General features: G+C 36.3%; 1 protein-coding gene across 5 annotated transcripts in view; it reads left to right on the forward strand.

Annotated features, from left to right (window-relative positions):
• Positions 1–24015, forward strand: part of inpp4b (inositol polyphosphate-4-phosphatase type II B) — a 351939-nt gene that overhangs the window by 29541 nt on the left and 298383 nt on the right. For all 5 annotated transcript variants that reach the window (XM_031895514.1, XM_012955594.3, XM_012955592.3 and 2 more), the window contains exon 3: positions 792–836. In XM_031895514.1, the coding sequence (XP_031751374.1) occupies positions 792–836 (45 nt within the window). The remainder of the gene's footprint in view (positions 1–791; positions 837–24015) is intronic.

The following is a 24015-nucleotide window of genomic DNA, read 5'->3' on the forward strand; positions in this document are numbered from 1 at the left end:
GTTCCCCAGATTTACTGCTCACTGTAAAAAGAAAAAAAACAAAAAACTTTTTAACACCTCAAAATTAAACTGCTTTTCCCCAAACCCAATGGATACTGCTGCTGAATGTGATATCAAAGCAATGTAAGAGCAAGCACATACTGTAAAATGAATACTTTAGTATACAGCATACAAATGAACACCCTGCTGACTATTGCTGATGTATGAAGGTGCAATTAGGCTTGTATTTTGTTTCATACTGTATAAAGTATATGGTTGTGTCCTTTCAGCTGCTCTCTTTTGGAAAATTTACATTAAAAAGATGATTTTGCAAAAAAAAATATATATAATAGAAAAATAGATATTCTTTTTTCACCACAGGAGGCTTCTTTTCATGTTTTTATAAAATGCCTCTTTGCAAAACAGCTAGTGTTAAGAAATAATGTATGCCTTTCTGTTCTGTAGTGCTGCTAGTATATGCTGCCCAGAAGGTAAAATGGGCACAATTATTATCTCATCTTGGACACAGCGGTCTCTGTTAAAATGAAAAAGATCGTCCCGTGTACAATATGTTGTCAAAGGCAGAGGGTAGTCTTGTACTTAAGTCATTACTACAAAGGCAGTTCAGTTTCCCTTATTTTAGAAGTTATATACATGAGCAAATTTCCCTCCTTTTAACCTGCTCAGCCAGAAAATGAAATATTAATGGATGTTTAACAAGAATTCATACCATACTCCTAATAAGATGCTCTTCAGCAAAGTCTCTATTTTTAATTACTAAATTGCTGTTTTCCTTTTTTTGCTGTCCACAGGGATTCAGAAAACTTTGGCTGACCCAAAGCTTGAGTTTGCTCTTGGTAAGAACTTTTATTTACTGATATTCTGGCTTATTATATGCAAATGAGAATTTAAACCTTGATTTGTTGATACATTTTATTACAAGGATACATTTATGAATCATATAAATATACCAGATACCTCAAACCCAAACCAACGTGTGTGTATATATATATGTGTGTGTGTGTTTTTTATATGTGTGTGTGTATTATATATATATATATATATATATATATATATATATATATATATATATATATATATAATATATATATATATAGACAGAGAGCCGCACACACAAGGACTTGGCAATAAAGTGAAAAAATTTATTGAAAAAAATCTGTGTATTATTATATATATATATATATATATATATATAATACACACCATACTTATACTTTTAATTAAAATAATTTAGTTTAAATTATGTAGATATGGTTTATTTGCATCAAATATAGCATTTGCATATTTGTAATTATTCATGTGGCCTTCCACAGTAGAAAGATGTTGGTTTGTCTAGGTACAAATTTGTTTTTAAAGTGGATATGTTTGAAACTAAGCAAATAACTTCAATAAAGGTCACTTGTTAGATCTAAAAAAAAAAAAAAAATACCACACAGAGTAAGTTGTACATAAACAGTGTTTAAAAGCTATATTATTGGTTCTCAGAATGAGTCCAAGGGCATCCTTTTTTTTTTCAATCCGCTTAAAGGGAAATGTAATAGAAAATAATAAAAATGTTAAGAAATGTTAATAAAAGTTTGCATTTTGCAATATAACATTTTACATTAGACTTATTGCACAGCAAATATAAATTGCTCATTGTGCAAGTTTTAAGGCATGCTGGAAGGTGGCATAATCTTTTGGAGCAAAGATAACTTTTTCATTACATACACTGCGAACCGGAGCGAACTATACATTTTGCAATTTTTCTTACAGTGTCTAAAGGCCCCCAGAAATCGAATTAGCCTACACCCTTCTCAATATCGCCCACCCGTAGGTGGGGATATCGGGTGAAGATCCGAGGAAATCTTAACGTGTATGGGCACCTTAACACTAACAGTTATTCACCTTCACCTTAACACTAACAGTTATTCACAAAAAAGCTAAATTAATTTAGAGCAAAGGAAAATGTGTTCACTCCGCAGCATACATTTTCACATTGCAAATATTTTTCCCATTAACTTTGATTACATTTGCCCATTCGTCCAACTCAGAAAGAAATATGTCTATACAGTACGGTACAGGGTTCAACCCAGATACCAGTAGACCTGGGCAAAGCTCTCATTGGTTGCCCCCAACAACTACTCCAGTACATTTATTATAGGACTACCCTCCAGCAGGAGAATTTGAGGACACTAAGGTAGGAAATACAGGAAAGTCTGTGCTTACTGAAATATACATTAGGTGTAGGCTTGACAGTCTTTAGCAACAATTGGGAAAAAAAACTAATGACAAATACCACTTTATATTAAAAATATATTCTTGCATTTGTTTTAATAGAAAGTAACACAGCAAAAAAGAAAGTAATAGTTATGTAGACCTCTTTCAGCTGATTTAAATGAGAGATCTGTTATTTTGCTTCAGTCAAAAGTTATAGCAGATGAGAGTCTGATGGTGGGCTCTAGGCAACTGCCCCTTTTTGCCCATTTATTAAAATGGCCCTGGGTTCAACTGTTTTTAATTCAATGGGCTTGGCATTGCTTTATGACCTCCGGTGTAAAGCAACCAATGTGTATGATGACCCAACCAAATGGGACAGCAAGTTTTTGTATCACTTCAGTTTAACATCCTCATTTGAGTTGATTGATTTAATCTCATGTGAACTCACCAGCTTTAGACTTGTGAAGGGCAGAACTCTAGGTTAAAGTGGTTCAGTGATTTATTAAAGGTGTCAAATGTGCCCAACAAATTCAGGATTTTTCAAAATCTGTAGCTATGCATCTGAGCTGCAATTTTTTTTTCTTGCACTTAAAATTCCCAACAGAACACACAAGCTGGTGGGTATAATTAATAGGCCATGGGTAAAAGTCTTGTTTAGTATACTGTAGTTACAATAAATGCTTATTGCAAGATACACTGCAGCAGGGGAATTATCACAATACATTTCAGGCCCTTTATTAATGTAAAAAACCTAGGACACTTAATATTATGCCATTAATGGACTACTTTTGCAGAGGAAAATATAGTAAAAGCCAGTATTACGGTATGTGTTGTTTGCCTTGTGTCCCAACACAAGGTTGTGTAAACCAATACAAGGTCAGGCCAGAAGCTTTCAGCTTTTCTAAATAGCAATGACCATGTTATTTTCCTGCGTAATTTTGTTCAGAATAAATTGGGTCATTTTGCGTGCATGAAAGTTACAGTCTAGAACATGATGCGCTTCTGTGCTGCAGTTAGTCACTGTTTTTATTAATGTATAGTCAGAATTTTATTTCAAGTTTCTTGTTCAGTTGAATAACCCAGGACTTTTGTTACAATGAGTTCAGATGCGCTGAGTTACAGTTTTTCAGGTAGTCAAAGATCTAGTTCTTGGAGACCATTTTTGGTCCGTCATGTTTAGTTTGTCAGAATTTATAATACAACTCTTAGTACAATTATTATGTGGAAATGACCTGCAAGTAAGGAGTATCCATTCCATCCCTTGTGCTGTGGCTGTAATTGGCACCTGTAATAACCTGATGGGGCAAAATTGTTCATTGTGACCAAAAAACATAGGGGGTTATGTAATAAAATGCACTACATTTGCCCAGGAGCAGTAATCCATAGCAACCAATTAGCAGGTAGACTTTACTGGTCACCTACTTAAAAGCAAACATCTTATTGGTTGCTATGGGTTACTGCTCCTGGACAAACTTTTATTACATATAGGGGAAAGTGCTTTGTTTTTGTACCATTAATCTTGATCCAGATTTGTATAAGCCCTTAAAGATTCTCCCCCCCCCCCACAAAAAAAATAATAAAACTGGGTTTAGGATGGTTGTGCTCACCAGATGTACATGCCCCGTATTTCTTTTTAATGGTATGGCCTCATTCTTACTGCAGGCTTTCATCCATCAACAAATCTGAAGCAATCCATGTATCATCCGATTGTACAAGGTGTCATTAAGCTTAATATTTTCCTTTAAATAATAGTTTAAACATACAGTACTGTAAATCAGACAGGGCTAGATTTTTTTGTGATTGTACAGGTATGGGACCTGTTATCCAGAATTCTCGGGACCAGGGGTTTTCTGGATAAGGAGTCTTTCTGTAGTTTGGATCATTGCACCTTAAGGGGCACATTTATGAAAATGCGAGTTCGAATCCCGAATGGGATAAATTCGGATTGGATCCAAAAATTAGATACCAGATACCAAATATCACAAATATGCTTACGGAAAAATCGTATTGGTGATCCGAAAATCGCAACATTTTCGTATTGAACGATCGTAAAATGCAGGAAAACCTTTCCAACTTTGAACCTTCAGTGCATGATTTTGGAAGCCTCCCATAGGAATCAATGGCACTCTGCAGCTCCAACCTGGCCCAAGGAAAGTCTCCCATAGGGCTCAATGGCACTCTGCAGCTCCAACCTGGCCCAAGGAAAGTCTCCCATAGGGCTCAATGGCACTCTGCAGCTCCAACCTGGCCCAAGGAAAGTCACGATAACGAAGCTTGAATGAATCATACTCGGCGCGTCAAAATCAACGATTTTGACGCTCAAATTTTGTCACAAAGTACAAAAAAGTCATTACGGAAAAAAAAACCATTAACACGCATTTGGAACATTCGTGGATTAGTAAATGTGCCCCCAAGTCTACTAAAAAATACTTTAAACATGAAATAAACCCAATAGGATTGTTTTGCCTCCAATAAGGATTCATTATATCTTAGTTGGGATCAAGTACAAGGTACTGTTTTTTATTACAGAGAGAAAAGAAATCATTTTTAAAAATGTGAATTATTTGATTAAATCTGACTCTACAGCCTTCTGTAATTTGGAGCTTTCTGGGTAATGGGTTTCTGGATAAAGGATCCCATAGCTACATACATATATACAGGTATAATTATGTAGATATAGTTTCCATAATAACTGCATAGAAGCAAATCACACTAGTCCAGTTTATCAGAATCATTCCCCTTTTCATTGAATGCAAATCTTTTAATTCCAGGACTGGATCACTATCTACCATAAAATATGTAGTAGCTTAAAATTCCTCAAGTCTTCCTGTTTTGTTTTTTTTCCTTCCCCCTCTCCTATTTCTACTTTCTTCTCTTTCCTTTCTCCCTTCTCTTCTTTCCCTTACTCTTTTTTTTATGTTTTCTGTTGTGTCCTTTATGCGACATAAGGAATAACTACTTTAAAGTTCAAGGCCTGAGCTAAAAGTTATGAAGACAATAACTTGTATTAAGGCTATTATGTGTGGTGTATGTTAATAGCTTGTTACGAAAATTAAAAATTGTTAATGGTAAAAAAAAAAAAAAAAAATGTAAGAATTATAATAGGATTTAGCAATGGGCGTATTGCTCTGTAAGTCATTCCGGCAAATACAATATGAAGATATAAAAAAAAAAAAAATTCCTCAAGTCTTGTTGTTACTCCATTTGCCCCTCAAAATCATTTAATATCATACTGCCTAGTGTAAACAGACCCATTTAATTATCATAGACACAACTGACTGGCTGACTTAATTCTACTGTAATAAAAAATCTTCGGTGGAGACAAAATCAAAGTAGAAAGAATGAAGATGTGGCAGGCTAGTTCATGTGTGTATTGGAGCTGATAGTCCTTTTGTCTTGATTGTATTATCTGCTCATACATACTAAAACAATAAAACACAAATAACTTTGCTTACATTTTGAAGGTTTTCTGGAACTTTAAACAAACCGGGGCAACAGCGGCTCTAGTACAGTAAATAACTTTCCAATAATTCCAAATGTAGCTGCTGAAAATCATCTAATGCAGAACAACTACATTTCCCATCAAATCAACCTGCCACTGGCTAAATATTAAGGCTCTTCGACTACAGCAAATCCTCAGTTAAATGGATTATTGACTAATGCGCTGTTGTGCTGTACAATGCTTGAAAATGATATGCACAGTAGCACAGCATTGAGAAAATTCTCCTTTAATTTATTTTTTCCATTTCTGGAACAGCACAAAAAGCAGAATTGCTGTTTTTTTCCCTCATTACATCCTGCAATGATGTATATTAATTTTGAAGGCGTGATTTTTAATACATGGTTTGCTCCATGAACTGTTGGATTTATTATCTATTTTAATCATCACACATTTGTAAATGCTTTACTGCCCCATCACACTAAGTTAATAACACATATTGCAATTTTAATGTGGCACAAACTACAGTCTGTGCAGAAAATTATGTAACGAGGTCAAGCTAAAGTGCAATCAATCATTTCTGAAGTTATTAAAAGATTTTTCTAAGTTTTATTTTCAAATGTTTTTGAGCATTTTTTCTTACAATCCGATTGCAATTAAAGAGAAGGAAAGGCAAAGTTGCTTGGGGATGCCAAAATGTTAGGCACCCCCAAGTGACTTAAATCGCTTACCTTTTACCCCGGGCTGGTGCCCCTGTTAGGAGAGAACAGCACCAGCCCGGGGTACCTGTGGCGAGCGCTTCCTTCTTCCGGCTTCATTCTGCCTCAAATTCCCCGGACAATCGCATGCGCAGTAGAGTGAAAAGCCGACTTTATAGTTTAAGTTTGGGTCTTTTCACTCTACTGCGCATGTGCGTGCGCGCGAAGCCGGAAGGAGGAAGCGCTCCAGGTACCCCGGACTGGTGCTGTTCTCTCCTAACAGGGGCACCAGCCCGGGGTAAAAGGTAGGTGATTTAAGTGACTTGGGGGTGCCGAACATTTTGGCACCCCCAAGTGACTTAGCCTTTCCTTGTCCTTTAAAAACCAAATAGCTGCTACAAAAAAATAAACAATACACAATGCTTAACATACAGCAGTATGTAAATCATTTGGTAAAAAGTTCAACAGATTTTCCTGAAGAAGTGTAGAATGTACTCTTTCTTCTTTGATTCAGTGACCACCTTTACAGTAGGGAGCTTGCTTGTTCCTGGCACATCCAATGTACAAGGTTAGATTTTTCAAAATTGTGCTGTGCCTCTTCTATGCATTCTTAGGGTGAAGACACACAGAGCCACGAGTAGCAGCTACTTGTTGTTGCTACTAAAATAGACAATGCTGATCATTTAGTGATAACTGCCTCTACATGTGTTTTAGCAAAGGCAATTCTCAGTATTGTCTATGGTAAAGTATTTTCTGGTGTTTAGTAGCTGCTACTAGTAGCTCTGTGTGTCTTCACCCTTAGATTGCTGATACAAGCCTGTTGGCTCAACTGAGCGTTATCTCTAGCGTTAACTGAATACAAGAAGTACATACAATGTGAATGGACAACCAAAAATATAATGAAGCCACCCACTTACGCATCATTTCAACATGGTCATCCAATAACAATATCTCCCCTGTCCAGATAGAAGTTACTTATCTTCACCTAATTCATATGGGAGCCCTCTGTGAACTTAATTCAACCAAAAATCGAAAGGCCTCTTTAAGGTATTTGATTTTATTACCCATGTTACTTTAGAACTGCTTCAGTTTGGCGATATGCAAACCCGGAAATAACTATACATTTTTACAAATTTATTTTTACAAGGTTATTTTTTATCATGAAACATTTCTAAAATTTTACTCTCCCCACATAATACAAATCTTACAAAACATACGTATATTCAACAATGGAAGCAAGATTTGGGCATAACCCTTCAATCTGAAAGACTGGGAGTACATATGGCTTGACGCAAAAAGAATGGGTACCTGTGTAATTCAAAGGAGAGCTTTTTTTTTTAAGTAATGATGCTATAGTACCAGACGCCAGTAAGAGAAAACAAAATTTTCCATAATATTCCTTGTTCCTGCTGGAGATGCTGTTGGGAATTAGGTACATTATATTATGTTTTTTTAAACATGCCGTGCTCGAGTAGATCACATGCAAAGATTTACCCAAAAACCTGCTAACATTTTTATTGGGAAAACCAATGAAGGGCTTGTTATATCCCTCAAAGAAATTGTTAAATCATGTCCTAACAGCTGCCCTCCTAGAAAATTGGAAAATACCTTTACAGCCAATGATAATGGAAGTTCATAAGAGACTGATCAACAATATGAATTTTAAAGATGCAATAGCACAAGTGCAGAATTAAGTGCCATCCCATATAGACATATGGGGTCCCTAAGAGCTCTTGACAAAACCCTCTGGCACCCCCTCCCTCCTGACCTAATTTTATGTTTACAACTTACCTTGATGATTTCCATATTAGATCTGGATGCTCATCCAGGTCATACTGTAACTCAAGACCTAGAAGTATAAAACTGTCTAAATCTGGTAATTAATGTAAATTGTAAAAACTATGAGAACCACTATAAATAAGTTTATGTACGGGAGGAAATTTGATGTGTGCCAAGCAGGCCCAGAGGTAATATGGGGATTTTTTTACCTAGTCTATAAAGGGAAAGAGAGCACATGGTTCAATCTCTTTGACCTCCACTCCTTGTTGGGAATAGATGAAGCCTAAGGCAAGAGGCCTCAGTAGGGCCTAAAATGAAGGAAGGGACCCTATGGATGAGTAAAGTTAGTAGCAGCTAGAACCTATTACAATGTACATTCCTGTATACGCATGTACACTGTAGGAGCTGCAAGAAACAGTTTGAGCTAGTAAGAGCATTGTGCTCTACCAAGGAGGCTTAGTAAATGGTAGTTCTCAAGGTAACTAGTAGTAGGGACTAAAGAGTTATAGGTTAGTATAGAGACCTCTTTCTCCTCCCCTCCAATACTTCTGCAAGGCCCCAGATGATATGAGGGGTTGTATATAGCAGTGCTCTACCCTGGAGAACAGCTGGAAAACAGTACCCCTTCTATACAGTATATAGTCTTATAGTCAGAGTATATTTACTCTGATTTGTTTATTTTCAGTTTAGAAATATAGGTGTAGGCTGAATGGGGGAAAGGAGCAAACACAAGGAAAAATGCACTAAATTTGACTTTCTGGTGTACTGGTTTCCATAGACAAAGAGCTGTCTGAGAGTATTTTTATTCCAAAGAATATTTTTTGCAAAATAAATGCCCTCCGAGGGCCAGTAGTTGACTGTATTGTGCTGCTGAGTGTCAAACAAACTGTTATGGTAAAGGCCTAAATGTATTTTCCTTTTTACCACTCACTTTCACTTTGTTGTACATTATTGAGAATGTATAGGAAATAGGGCATATGGCCTAATCTTTGGTGTTCAGCTGAAATAGTATTCCTTTTTGGTGTATTTGACTAATAAACAGATGTTTGAAAGGTTTCATTTGTGGAATCAAATATTATCAAACCAGATTAAAATCTAACTGTACATCTCTAGCATGATGAAAAACTCCCACATAAAGCAACTATAAAGCACCCACATAGCCACAGTGCTATACACCTCTACTATAGTTACAGTACTTCAGTAGTATGCTGAAATGTATGTATGTATATCTTTATTTATAAAGCGCTACTTATGTACTCAGCGCTGTACAGTAGAATACATTAATACAAACAGGGGATTATTAAGATAATAATAGATAAATACAAAGTACAACAATAAATACAGATAGATACAAGATAAATACAGTTGCAATAAGTTGCTAATTCCCAGGTCAGGTGCTGGGTGAGTGCTCCAAACCAGAAATGTTATTTAGATTGGGTTTAGCAGAGCTCCTAGCTCCCTACAATGAATATGAATGAAGTAAAACACACTTTTCCATGTAAGCCAAACGTTACACTTATTTGCACCACTTCTTATTGATCCAATAGAGAATTCACAGGCCCAAAAAAGTCTATAGAACCCACAGCAGATTATACACACCTAAAAATACAGCCAATCACCTGTAAGAATTGGTTTTTTTTTTGTTTTTTTTTAATGAAGCATATTTCATTTTTAATGCTAATCATTGAATCACAGCATGTCACAGTATCAGGAATAGTTTGATTTGACACAAGGCAATTATTCCCTTTTTCTTCTTGTTTTCCTTGACATTTTAAACATTTTCTGTATTCAAGATTTTGACAACTTAAAAATTCACAAAAGTTATTGCTTACATGGAGTTAACTCTTATTTATTTACTGTATATAAGCTAATGTACTTGCATGTGCTTTATACTGGTGGATTTAAACAAAGAAGTCTAAAAATGACAGAAATGTCAATGGAAGCATTTAGTAATAAAAAGTTTACTTGAAAGTTTTGATATAACTGAAAGTATCCTATTTGCCAACATGGTGCACATGATGGGTGCTCTTACAGTATGATGGGGGTTCAGGCCTGTTTAATAAAGTCCTCAAACCCTTAACTGTTGTCCATCTTGCAGTTTATCTTATTTTACATTGACCATATATTCGCCCACAATATGCATTTTGTAAGATTTTTGGTATGTCTTCCCAACACCAATCAAAAGCCTTGTATTATTGATACTGGTTCAGGGTTTATGGTCGTTGGAACATCTTACACCATATCTGCTAGTAAATGTTGCTGCTCTTCAATTCCTTCCCAATTTGATCATTTGAGATGTTGAAAGGATCAGAACAATAGGAAGGCAGCAATGCAGTGTATGGCCCCTCATATGGTATCTATCCATTTGGCCTAAGGGCTGATCGGCCGAATACTTTCCAGTAACAGCCTGTGTATGGTCTTTTCTTTCTGTTGGTCTGTGTTGTGAGGGAGAAGGCAATTTTTACATTTACATTTCTGGGGAGGCATTAGATTCATAATTGTCTTATTGGACTGAATTTATCCTAAAACTGAATGTGAAACCAAACTAAAGTCATAAAGTTTTTTGTATGAGCATTTGAAAGAAAAGCCCTCCAAATTATATAATCTACAAATAAACTAATAACTTCAGTTGTTCACATGACTTTGGGGAAGAATTCACTTTGGCTAAAAATGTATAATTTATAGGGCAAAAGTCTTGAGTTTGCCCACATCTAGTAACTCATATCAACCAATCAGAGTTTGTTTTCAGTTATGGGTTATTAGACAAGCAGACTATTTATTATATAACCCTCTGATAATTAGTTGAAATCATGCAGAAAGTGGATTGCTAAGGATTGATAACTATTCATATGATTAATTTTATCAGTGTGTCATGTAGTGGAGTCATATGGTTACTATATATTTTTATTTTTTAAGCAATTGTGTAAACAATATATTTTTATATTGTAAACAAGATTTCATTTAGGAGCTGAAATACACCGACTACTAACCCACTAGGAGTCTCAGCTGCCTACAGTACATGTTGGACATGTATAAAAGTAAATAAGTAGCTATGAAACACTTTAGATTTATGATATGTGCTGACCATACCATACATTCCCCTGTACTAAGCACAGCGCAGCATGGACAACTGAGAACAAGTCATGGTACAACTGTATAAAATTGTGGGCATGGCATAGTTATGGTCTTGTATTGCAGAAGGCAGTGGTAAGACCGTGGGTTAGGTATAGCCACGATGTTGTTTGCTTTGCACGTTGATCGGGCCATGGATTAGCAAAACACTTAATAACTGGCAAAAAATGGTTGGTATGAACTGCCGGGAGCTTTTGGGAGATAACAACATAATGTATGTGTTACAAGGAATATGCTAATGGCACAAACACCAAGATAAATCCTATGTGAAGAACTTTCTTTGTGTTTGTCACATTGAATAGGAAAAAAACCTGCATTTACTGTGATTGTTTTATTTGATTTCTTTCACTTTGAGGGACATTATGTGTATAATGATAGTCTTCAGAGATAAGTGCTTATCTCCTCTTTTTGGGCTGGCAGGGATCCAGCAGATAAACCTGCCTCCGGTTTCACAGTTCCCTGTGTGCATATTATTTTTGTCCTTTTCCTTAATTTGTACAGTCACAACACTGGAATGCTGTTATTCTGAGGCATTCTGGGGATTGCAGTCTATGCATTTTTGAGTAATATGTGAATTTCAGTTTCTATTTCACAGTTGGCAGAACAGCTTGTTTTATTTATAGAAGTCAAAGTCTTTTTGGAAAGTATATGCAGGACAGTTTATACAGATGGAGCAGGCTTTACTGGTAATTGCTCAGTGGGCAGAGCATGATGCACAGGACTTCCATGCTTACAAATATAAAAAAGTGTGTGTCACCTTATACTATGTTCAGCCAAATTCTAAACCACTAGCATATAAACCAGGGAACTGTAATTATGTTACTGCACTATATAACACCTAGATATTCCAATTGTCAGCTCCCTCTCTAAATCTGCATCCTATCTTGTCTATTCCATGAAATATGTTCTATAATGTATTGAAGTAAAATTTTTAGTAATATTTTAATTATGCTTCTGTATAACTAATGTTTATATTGCAAGTGAAATTCTTTACAGATTTAAGTTAGACATTAGTTCAACACAGATTAGGGCTCTTTATCTGTTTTCGATTCTGGGCTTATGGCCCACAGGCAAGTTAGTTGATCTCCGTTCCATGGATAACTAGGCACTTCAAAATGCACACCAAAAACAATAGTAGTAATGAGCTAATCTGTCCAGTTTCGGTTCACCACAAAATTCGAGAAACTGCGAAAAATTCAGAAAATGTCGCACCCCGGGGAAAACTGTCACACGTGTAAAAAAAAAAATGTGCACAACAATTTTTCGGCGCAAATCTTTAGCACAAAATTTGTCATGAATCCATGCATGGCAAAAAATGTTGCTCATCACTAAATAGGAGCTTCACTTCGGCTTTCCAAAGTTTCCTCCTGTGGGCAACTTTACATGACTTCGGAAAACTGAAGCAATGCGTAGGCCTTTCCAACGGCAACTCATATTGCACTGATTTTCGACAGATGTCAGTTGGGTAAGCCCGTCTGAGGGGCCAAAATTGGAAGCTTAAATTTTCTTTGTATAGCCACCTTTAGACTACTGTAGGAACCTATAGGGTTAACAATCCCTATTTACATTGTACATTATTAGTTCAGGGGTGGATCTTCCTCTTTGGCCTGCATCTGTTCAACCAGGTGGATTTTTCCACTGAGCTTGGGATCCACAAGGCCCCAGTAAAGCCATTTTACCCCATTCTATCTTTATCTCTGGAGAAGTCGGGGAGCAGGGACCCCATGAGTTATAGAAAGAGCAGGTTAGTTCTTTATTAGCACTTTCTTTATTATTTCATTATTCTTTAAAGAAGCATATAAACTCAAAGTTGCAGAAAGTGATTGTAGTGAAATTAGATCTTGGTGTATAGTATAGTATATTCATGGACAATTATGGAACAATTTGGTTGGTGCAAAAAGACAAGCTCATTGTAGAATATACATTTGTGGCATCAGGAATGTATAACGGCTTCAATTGTATATGATGCTGAAGTTACCAATCTGTCCTCTTTGCTAAAAATGAAGGTCAGATCTAAATGCATTAGATATATTAGTATGTTAAAATATACAAGCTTAGAAGGAATAGGAAAGCAGGCTCTGTGCATATCCATCATTTATAAGAGTATGACAGAACAGGGCCTAGCTCTCTACAATGCAAATACAGGGTCCCAGTTATATTCATTTTTTATTTTCTGGCTCCTTGCTTGAAGCCCTAGAAGGCAATGGCACATCAATAAGATCAGCTACAAATAGAAGACAACCAAAACATGTAAGCATCTTTGGCTAGAATTACCTCTTACGTAATCTCATGGCCTAAGATGATATTAACATTTATTTATAAAGCACCAACATGTTCCGCAGTGCTGTACAATAAGATATACACAAAAGTATTCTCCTGTCTTTACAAACTCATGCCATCAACCAGACATGAGTGATTCTTGCCATTCTGATGCCTTAAATTTTAGGTGGCAGTAGAGGAGTTACCTTCTGTCAGAACTAACTGGATAACTTAATCAGCTGAATTATCAAGCACTTTACTGTAATAGTATGGGTGCAGTATTCACAAACTCAGATGCAGCCAACTCCTCCAAACTAGGATCCTGAATAGGATGTCGTCATACATCCACAGTGCTCTGATCAAAATTTGCTTAAGTTATTAAAAAAGCATTCTGAAAATGGGTCACTAACACCCCCCTGAGTGTCACCTGTATTTCTGAATGAAAAATTACCACATTTTTGTCTCAAGCTTGATGCAGAGATTACTGAATTCCAGGCAACATCTCTAGACGCAAAAAGGAAGGAAAAAGATCATTCTGATTGTTGACTGACTGACCTATAACTAGTGACTATTAGGATATACTTTACAATAAGCAGCTGTTCTAGTATTAAGAAATAATTTAGTTAATGTTTATAAGTTACATAGTTCTGTCACTAGATGGCAGATCTTGTTAAAAAAGTCTGGTGTATCATAAGGGTTATTCTAGAATCTAGGAAGCTAATTAAATGATGATGTGGTGGTGGTAGTAGTAGTAGTAGTATTATGCTTCAATAAAGAATGTAACCAGTGGCCTACAACAATTACCCAGAATGCACAGTGCAATCATTTGTCCATTTTCTAAACCAGGCTGCACTTATGATTGTGCCTTGTATAAAGACTTCATTGTTTTGTGGGTACTTGTCCCAACCTTCCTCCTACAGCCCTTCTGTTGAGTAATAATCCCTTTACAAGAAGCCAGCCTAATGACCAATGGAGTATGTTTTAACATCAAAGGGCATGGTATGCTGAAACTAGATGACAGTGCAAGGCATAAAAGAAGCAGTAAAAATCCATTTTATTTGCCTATAACCTGTGATTAGCTTGATCAGCTGTATTGCACTGTACTTTCAGTTGATGTTTTGTTGCTTACAGGCCAACAATATTTCTCAGCCCAGAGGGTATGAGGAACAGAAGACCTTACTCTTAGTATAAGTATAAGTGTAATCTAAAGGACATATATGAGTGATACTAAATTTTAGCTGATGTTTTATTAGCAAATAAGTGAGCAGTGATTTATGGAATCTTTATTAAACCTTTATTAAAATGTATATTAAACCTAGTTTAAAGAACCATTCAGGTGCTTATAGATGGAAATATGAACTTTACAACCAGTATCCAAACAAAACTAGTTGCCAAGTTTAAGTTTTTATTTTTGTAGTATTAGTAGTAGTAGTATGAGACCTAATCATTACCAGTGGCACTTTAAGCATAGGCTAGGCTGTGAAACTGTAGTATTATACATTTTAAAGATTTACATGTTGCTATTAACAAAGTGGTAGAGGATGGTGTATGAGATGCTTGCACCATTTTATACTGTATGTTGTTAACATATATGTTTCCTATTTTTGGCTCCCTTAATAACAATATACTACACACAGGATTAGATTTTTTGGAAAACAAGATTGTTTTACACCTGTGGGATTTAAATAATGTACCTTAACTGGGACCTAGTCACCTATATACAGTATAATACTTTGCATTAGTTTCTTTCAGTATGAAAAAGTTCTGTGTAAATATTCTTTATTGTATATCTTTATTGTGTATATATATATATATATATATATATATATATATATATATATATATATATATATATATATATATATATATATATATATATATATATATATATATATATATATATATATAAATATCTATATACTCCCATACCTCTGACCAGAATAAATGTATGTATAACTTTATTTATAAAGCGCCACAAGGGTACGCAGCACTGTACAATAAATGGAGAATATTAAAGAATATTATGGGTTTGGTTAGCAATATGATGCTGTGTACTTACCTATTGTGTGTGGTACGGTAAGAGAGTTAATAAAAATCTGTTACGTATGGCTAGCCACCCCAAATCTTAAAAAAAAATGTTGATGCCTATAGAAAGGGATGGGGTGGTCACCTCACATATTTATTACCCTCCCCCTTGGGGCATACTTAGTATTGGGAGTCAATATTTTGGGTTATATTTGCCTTCCCAGGCGCTATGAGTTTTAGTGGATATTAAAAAGTCATAAAATTACACTTTTTAATAGCCCCTGCTTCCTGGCTAAGTGGTGGGGTTTAGGGGTATGTATTGAATATCAGTTTAATTAAACCTCTCTGCCCAATGACCATTGGGTAAATAAGGAACTGAAGCATTCCTCCTGCCAACCACTGCCGCTAAAAGGAAGGGTTGGGTACCTTATGTGCCCTAAAGCAATTTTTTCCAAACGTAAGGGTCTCCCTGTTCTTGGAAGAGAAACTTTATTCATACTGATTATATAAGCTTTAGACAAGTATTATTATATAGCACAGAATGGACCAATGAGGGAATTTAACCATGCTGTGTAGCATAAAATCAGCTAATCCTTTACACTATCCCGTCTTTGCCTGCCTCTGGATATTCTATTTTCTGATATGTGTTCAGGCTGGAATACAAGCAAAACCTTTCCCTACTATATATTTAGTGCATGAGTCCTTTAAGGAATACTGTCACAGGAAAACATGTTGTTTTCTGTTAATAGAGCTTCTCCAGCAGAATCCTGCATTGAAATCCATTTTTCAAAATTTTCAATTATATTTAATTTTGAAATTTCACATGAGGCTAGCCATATTCTTCATTTACCAGGGTTCCCTCAGCCATGTAAACTGTGATCTGATAAACTTCAGTCACACTTTACTGCTGAGCTGCAAGTTGGAGTTGGAGCTGATCAGGTTACCTGAAAGCAGTTCTAATGTGTCTGAAAGCTCAGACTTGCCCATAATGCACTGAGATGGCTGCCTACACACCAATATTACAGCTAAAAAAAGTTTTTGGTTCAATAATAAAATTTAACATGGTAGAGTGAATTATTTGCTATGCAAACAGTGTCATTTAGAAATTAAAAGTACACCATAAAAATCACAAATCACAAATCAGTATTCCTTTAAGGTACAGGAAGTTGTTATAACCTACTCCTTTCTAGAAAATGTCATGTTCCTCATATCTATTTAAACTCCTTGGGAAAACAGATATGCAGGAACAAACTGAATTTCACGATTATAAAAAAAAAACACTACAAATAAAAAACTGACAATTAAAAAGGGACCTGTTAATGAGATTTTAAAAAGACATGATGGCGTCCTTTTGTGAAATGTGTAGTTTGTCATTTTAATAAATGTTTAGTTTTCCTCTCCTTTGTCTGTCGTTGAAATATATAATCCTAGAGAGAAGCTTAAATTGATTGATGCCCTTGGGCCTGGTTCAGTCTGATGAGATCATGTTCAAGAGGCATGTTTTGGAGACGGTTCAAATTTAGCTGGTGATGAAGCCTATTATTGCTTGTGTATTTTGACAGATATTCATCCTCCTTAGATGCTGATGAACTTCAATGAGCAAAACACCTCAAAAAGAACTTTGGATTCATAAACATATGAAGTTAGCTATCTGGGTTTGCCTGCTCAGCTAGCAGGATCCAATTGCTCCTTTTCTTTATACTTAAAGTAAATGGAATGTAAGCAGATTATTTGGCCAGGGAAGTTGCAGCTTAATTCTACCAGTGGGGCATATTCTTTGTCCCCCAAACCCCTGTTGAAGACTTCTACTGTCCTTGGGAGTGTTTAATGCTTAGTGAGTGTTTGTCACTGCAACAGTAGAATATTCCCCATGTCAGAAATACAGAATACATATTCATGAACAGTTAAAATCCAATGTCATCTTATGACCCCCCGCCAACCCATTCTACAGCATTCCCGTAGAAGGTTTAATCCAAACTAGTCTTCTGTCTGTTATATGTTCTGCTCAGTTGAAATGCGATAAATATTTCATAAATGTTTTCAGCAATTGTTCAGGAAAAGAGGGTTCATTTTCACTGTTACTAGGCTGGCAGCATTACACTTTTGCATTTACTATTATAATACAAGTTTTATTGGAATTAATTTATACAATTTTTTGTAATTTTATGTTGTATCAGATTCATCAATAACAGCATTGGCCTGTAATAACTTTAATACAATCTTATTAGATTATGATCAATTTGCCATATTAAGGTTCTGATTATAGGTACTAAGGTCTGAAAATAAGATTTCTCTCCCCAGCACTTATGTTTGAATGTTTCAATTCAAACATTTCCCCCTGTTTCACCCATGTTCTTTCTATCCGCGGGGGTTTATTCTTTTCAAGTTTATTGTCATATACAAATAACAATGAAGCATCATTACTGTAATTAAATTTTTTGACCCGTGTTCCTCCCAACTTTACATAGACAAACAAAAAAAAATACAAATATTAAATATAATAAAAGTGTGCAATAAAGGTACAAGTATTTACAATAAAAAAATGCAATGAAATATTTGAAAACGTATTGTCTGTATGAATCTAGATGAGGGTATAGATACATTAGCTTTGAGTAAGCAAAGTGAGATTGGAGAGCAAGGAGGGAGCTGGCAGAGTTATTTCTCTAAATGACAGAGGGCAGAGGATCAGACTGGTTTGAAATAGAACAAGTAGATCTAGTTATGCAGAATTGCAATGAGATTTCCACTAAACATAATATATGAAAGGGTTCATTTACTGTAAGCAGGGGTGCAAGTGCTAGCGATATAGATGGTGCACAATGCATACAAAGATATCTTATACAGAGGTGGAATTTGCTCATCGTACCATCAAATCTTTCGGTGATGCCAAGCAATTAAAGACATAGGAAATTACACGTAACTAAGAAATGATTACTTTATAGAACATATGGGCATTTTTTCTTACACTGGCAAATTCAGTAAAATAAATTTATGAATTTAATAATGAATTCCAACTTCATCGGTATTCTAACAGAAATGTAGAATTGGTTTAGTCAATATACATCTAAAAGGCAAATAGGAGGCTGGAAGAACTAGTCATCTCTCTCAATCAGATTCCATTAACAGTCCTTAGCCTACCTTGTTAAAATCCCTGCATAAGGGCTAAACTCCATGGGAGATTTTCATCAGATTTTGTGGGTCAGATTTTATATAATCTTGTCATGCAACATCACGTAACACCACAAGATTTTGTAAGATTCTACAGCATGCCGTGTTCCCTTCTGACAGGGGTGTTGTGCTGGATGGCAAATCTTTTTTATGTAGTTTAGACACCAGATTCCTCTATCGGTCCCATTATGTTTCGGCCCATGTGACTACATTCGACTAGGATACTTTTTGTCGATCCAACGCCATCCAACAAAAGCTCCCATGAAATGGCCATAAATTAATATTGTCTGACTTACCCTCAAACTGCCTTCCAAAAAGAGTCGAGATGAAGATAAAGGACTGTTTTCAGCAATGGTAAACGTTATCTCAAAATATTAAATAAAAAAAAAATTGGATTAGTAGTATTATATCGTTCAAGGTTATAACTTATCTCTGTATGACAACATTACTAGATTGGCACTGAAATACAAATAGCTACTTAGTGTCCCCTACAGACCCCACCTTATATCATCTGAACTCTGTAATGCAGTGCTTTGGCACTGAAGCAGGCAAAGAGCTGTCCTTGTTTGGGTGCATAATGTAGGCTACCTCAATATCTATAATGTAGAGAGGACAGGCACCGACAGAGAAGACTTTATTACCCAGAACCTCGCTTGCAAAAGGTTTAACAGTACAGGGTATAATATTAATATTTCTATTTCAGTTGAAATGTTATCAGATGACAGTATCTCTTTAAATACTTGGGGATAGTTGTGCACAGTAATGTAAAGCAATTTTACACAGTCTGGACAGGGTTAAGAAATAAATCTCTTACTGAGCACCAGGGACAAGCTAATTGAAGGGAATTCATCAGTCTATTTTACTGCTGTTTATGATGGGGAGATGACAGTATCTTTCCCAAGCTGTCCTGCGGATCTGGCTTAGTCCAATCATATGACATAGTAACGTCAGATCACCTCGTTTATCTCTAATTGCAAATCCTTTTTATCAAAACCTGAAAAAGGCTACCACAGCATAGCCGCACATGGCATTTTGCTTTAAATTGATTTCATATGGTCCTTTCAAATGTTTTAAATGCCAACAGATGTGCAATTTTGTCTTTCATCATTAAGCGCTCCATTTCCAGCAGTGAGATTCGCAGGGCTGAGGGCACTACACAACAGAAAATAGCACTAATAAATAACAAACATCTCTGCAGTACCAATCTGCTTCAGAATAAAACTGTCTGACAATAATATTATCAAACAACTTTTAATGCAACTATAAAAGGAAATAGTTAAAGAGTTCATATAATTCATTTTGGGACTCTGCCTTCTTTTATTTCCTTATCCGCAGGACTTTGGAAAGTCCATGGGGATCTTTTATTGGTGTTAAATATGGACAAATCTAACTTTAAATAATTTGCATTTATTTGCATGAATTATTGTACTTTGTATTTATATGTATCGGTTATTTTAATGATGCCCTGTTTGTTCTTTCACTTTTTTGCTCTTCTGTACAGTGCTGGGTAAATAAGTAGGGCAATATAAATGAAAATATACATACATACATACATACAGTATATACAAAGCACACGTGGCTATGTGATGCATGAAAACCTTTCACATAACATTGATATTTGTATAGTTTCCACTCAATTAGTTAGCTATATCTCAATTCTCTGTTGAGGTCTATTGAAAACATCTCTCCTACCGAAAGCAATACAGCAAGCCTGACACTTGTACAATATCCATTATATGGAGAAGTATTGCTTTCAATGCACCTTCAGTATCTCATACAACCATGTCATCCAGAGATTGTAGTGCCAACCTATGCACACTTTTAAACTTCCAACAATCCAGTTCACATACCATTTTAAAAGTGAGCATGGCCTGGCAGGGCTACCATTGTGAACAGAAGTGGAGAATAGTGATGGTTTAGGTAGGCTTAGATTCTAAAAAATAGACCAACTACCATATTTAATTATACAGCTACATGCTCTTCCATGGAGAGCCATCTACTGGTAGCCTCCCCAATCCTAAAATTCTCTGATGAAGTATATGATCAGATCACTAATTGCCAATGTATAGTACAGTATATCATTGAGCTGGATCTTACTGGCACTGAGAGGAAAATTCCACCCATTGTTTGTACAATTAAAGAAAATACAGTTCTAAGCAACTTTATACGCTAATGAAACATTTTCAACTGTTTTAAATGTTATTTGTAAATGTAATTGCAATTGAACACCGTATTTGTTTGTCCATTTGGTGATATTTCCCTTGAAAGTGGTGTGACTCGGGCAACCTTCTAATCCACCTGTTCTGCTCATCAAGAAACTATTTGCTGACAGGGGGAATGTTAGGATGTGTATTAACTGGATATTAAGCATTTAAAAGGGGATAGGTCAACTAATACCATGTCATTAGAGTGATAATCATCCTAAACTTAATCATTCTATTTTGTTACATGAAAAAAGTCTACACCTATAAGGGATCATTATCACCCTAATGACAAGGGGTTAGGTGACATGCCTGGGTGAGCGTTATGTGTATAATCAACTAGATCACCAAATCTCACTAATGACGTGTATTGCAAATTCCCTTGTGCTAAAGCCCTCAAGTAAGTAAATAAATCAGTGCAAGTGATATTTGTTGTGCAGGACATATTTAACTTTCATGATGTGGCGCTTTTGAACAGTTTCAATCTTTGAAAGAAGTGAAGGTAGTAAGGTAGTATTGGCTTCTAGCAGTGAAACTGACATTCCTGCAGGCAGTACGAAGCAGTCAGAGAGGATGGATAGCCTTTGCTCACAAGTGGGCCAAAAAATGTGGGCACATCAAAAGATGTTAAAAGAACACTACGCTTCATACTTGATTTTTGCTTTCATATTTGTCTAATGGGCAGTGGTAAATGCAGGATTATCCCCCCCCCCCCAGCATGCTGTAAAGGTTTTACTAACTGAGCACAGTATTGCCTAAGATGCATTGCTATAGTGGTATATTATTTTTATGAAGGCCATCTGGCAGAAGTGTGTCTGTTTTCACCTATGTCATGCTTAGAACAGACATGTCTATTAGTCTAAAAGGAACTGCATGCTCAGCATGAGACCATGAGGTTTGGAAGCCCAGGGAATATGGGCTGCCATAGGTGCCCAGAATTGCAGAATATACTTTACACAAAAAGATTTTCTTTGTAAAATGGCAAGATAAAAATCTTTTTTTTTTTTTTTTTTTTTTTTTGCATTTGGAAATTCATTTCTATTGCATAGTTCATTTCTGCTAAAGATGAACTAATAGCTGGGGAAAAGTGGAGCTCTAAGTCTGAAAAGCTATTTAACAGCTGAAAGGATACTGCTGGGATTGGACTATTTTAAGGGATAGTGGTTTTATGACTGCTGTTCTGAAATGCTGCAGCAGATAATGGGGCTGATGGCTGGCTATGCTGAGCAGAGAATGAAAGCTTGTTTGGGCTGCCTTCTGACTACAGGTGACTGATTGCTTCTTTCATTCTGAAAGTGCAAGGCACAAACTGCTTTTTAAGTGTAAATATTTTATTGCCGTTCTGTTTTTGCTGTGCCCTGACAATTCATTGAACTGCATCAAAAACAAGCAGACACTATTGTTAACAAATTAATAAAGGGATATTTGTTAAAACAGAACAAAAGAGAGAAGGTAAAATACAAACGGTATCTATTTTTAGTAGTAGCACTACTGCATTTATCTGCACTGTCTCCAGGAATGTATCTGTACAGGGTTTGCTGAATGCTCTGCAGACATACATCTGTCTTTCAAAAAGGCATTCTGTTGTGATTTTTATGGTATAGTTTTATTACTAAATTACATTGTGTACATTGTTTTGAACAAAAAAAAAAGTTTTTTTTTAGTTGTAGGCAGCCAACTCAGGTTTTTGTGCCTTATCGTGTGCTTTAAGAAAGAGCCAGCAGTTCACAATGCAACTGCTTTCAAATAAGCCTCTCCTACTCAATGTAACTGGAGGAGTCATAGTTGGACTTGGGTGTTTTAGTTTTGGTTGCTATTCTTATATCTACCACTAGGGCATGGAAACATTTTTAGCAATGCAGGTGTCGGTGATAGTGATGTGCTGGTCAACAAAATGTTGATGCGCTCCCAACCCGACCCAGCAAGGCACCTGTATTTATAGACCCATGCCCACGCTGCACAATCCCCTTTCTGATGTCAAAGAGAGTGGGGAAGCAGGGTTGAGAAAGATCACAGACAGGGAGGGCAGACAGGAGAGCCCAAACCCCCCTGTGGTTTTCTTGCCAGCCTGCACATCACTCAGGGAGCTGCTTTCTTGTTACCTTCTTATTGTTTTGCTGTTCGGCTGCTGGAGGAAAAGGCAGGGGGAGTCATATAACTTGCAGCGTAGCAGTGAAAAGTACTAAAGTTTTATCTTATACAAGATACAAGTTACATTGCTGAGGGCACCCCATGTCAAATTTTTAAAATTAAATTAAAATAATGTATTTGCCCTTTTTGAAAAATGGATTTCAATGCAGGATTCTGCTGGAGGAGCGCTATTAACTAATGAATCCTGTATAAACATTTTCCCATTACAGAATCCCTTTAAGCATTTACTGCAGTTTGAGTGTATATTTAAAATATGGCCAAGGGTTTTTTAGGTGTTTAAAGGAGAAGGAAAGGCTAAGTCACTTGGGGGTGCTAAAATGTTAAGCACCCCCAAGTGATTTTAATCGCTTACCTCGTACCCCGTGCTGGTGCCCCTGTTAGGAGAAAAAAGCACCAGCCCGGGGCACCTGGAGCGACGCGCTTCCTTCTTCCGCCTGTGTTTCGCTAAGACTTACACATAGGCGCATGCGCAGTAGAGTGAAAAGCCGACTTGTCTGTTAGAGTTCAGCTTTTTACTCTACTGCGCATGCGCGCACTCGCAAAGCAGGAAGAAGGAAGCACTACAGCTACCCCGGGCTGGTGCTGTTCTCTCTGTACAGGGGCACCAGCCTGGGGTAAAAGGTATGCGATTCAAGTCACTTGGGGGTGCCTAACATTTTGGCACCCCCAAGTGACTTTGCCTTTCCTTCTCCTTTAAGTCTGATATTTCTTGTACAGCAGCCTAGTGTAATAAAATGTTTGGCCCTCGCTAGCTATAGTATATATATGTATTATATGTAAGATATGTATTCTTTACATCTAAGGAACAGTACTACTTTCCATGACTTGGAATATATGTCACTTCTTAAGGGTGAGCTCACAGACTTTTAGTGTTTCAAAGGCACAGGAGACAATTACATGTAGAGACATGCAGGAAAATTGTAGGTGACATTGATGAAACAAATATGGTGACTGCAAGCTCCTC

This window comes from Xenopus tropicalis, chromosome 1, assembly GCF_000004195.4.
Source record: "Xenopus tropicalis strain Nigerian chromosome 1, UCB_Xtro_10.0, whole genome shotgun sequence".
NCBI classification, from domain to species: Eukaryota; Metazoa; Chordata; class Amphibia; order Anura; family Pipidae; genus Xenopus; species Xenopus tropicalis.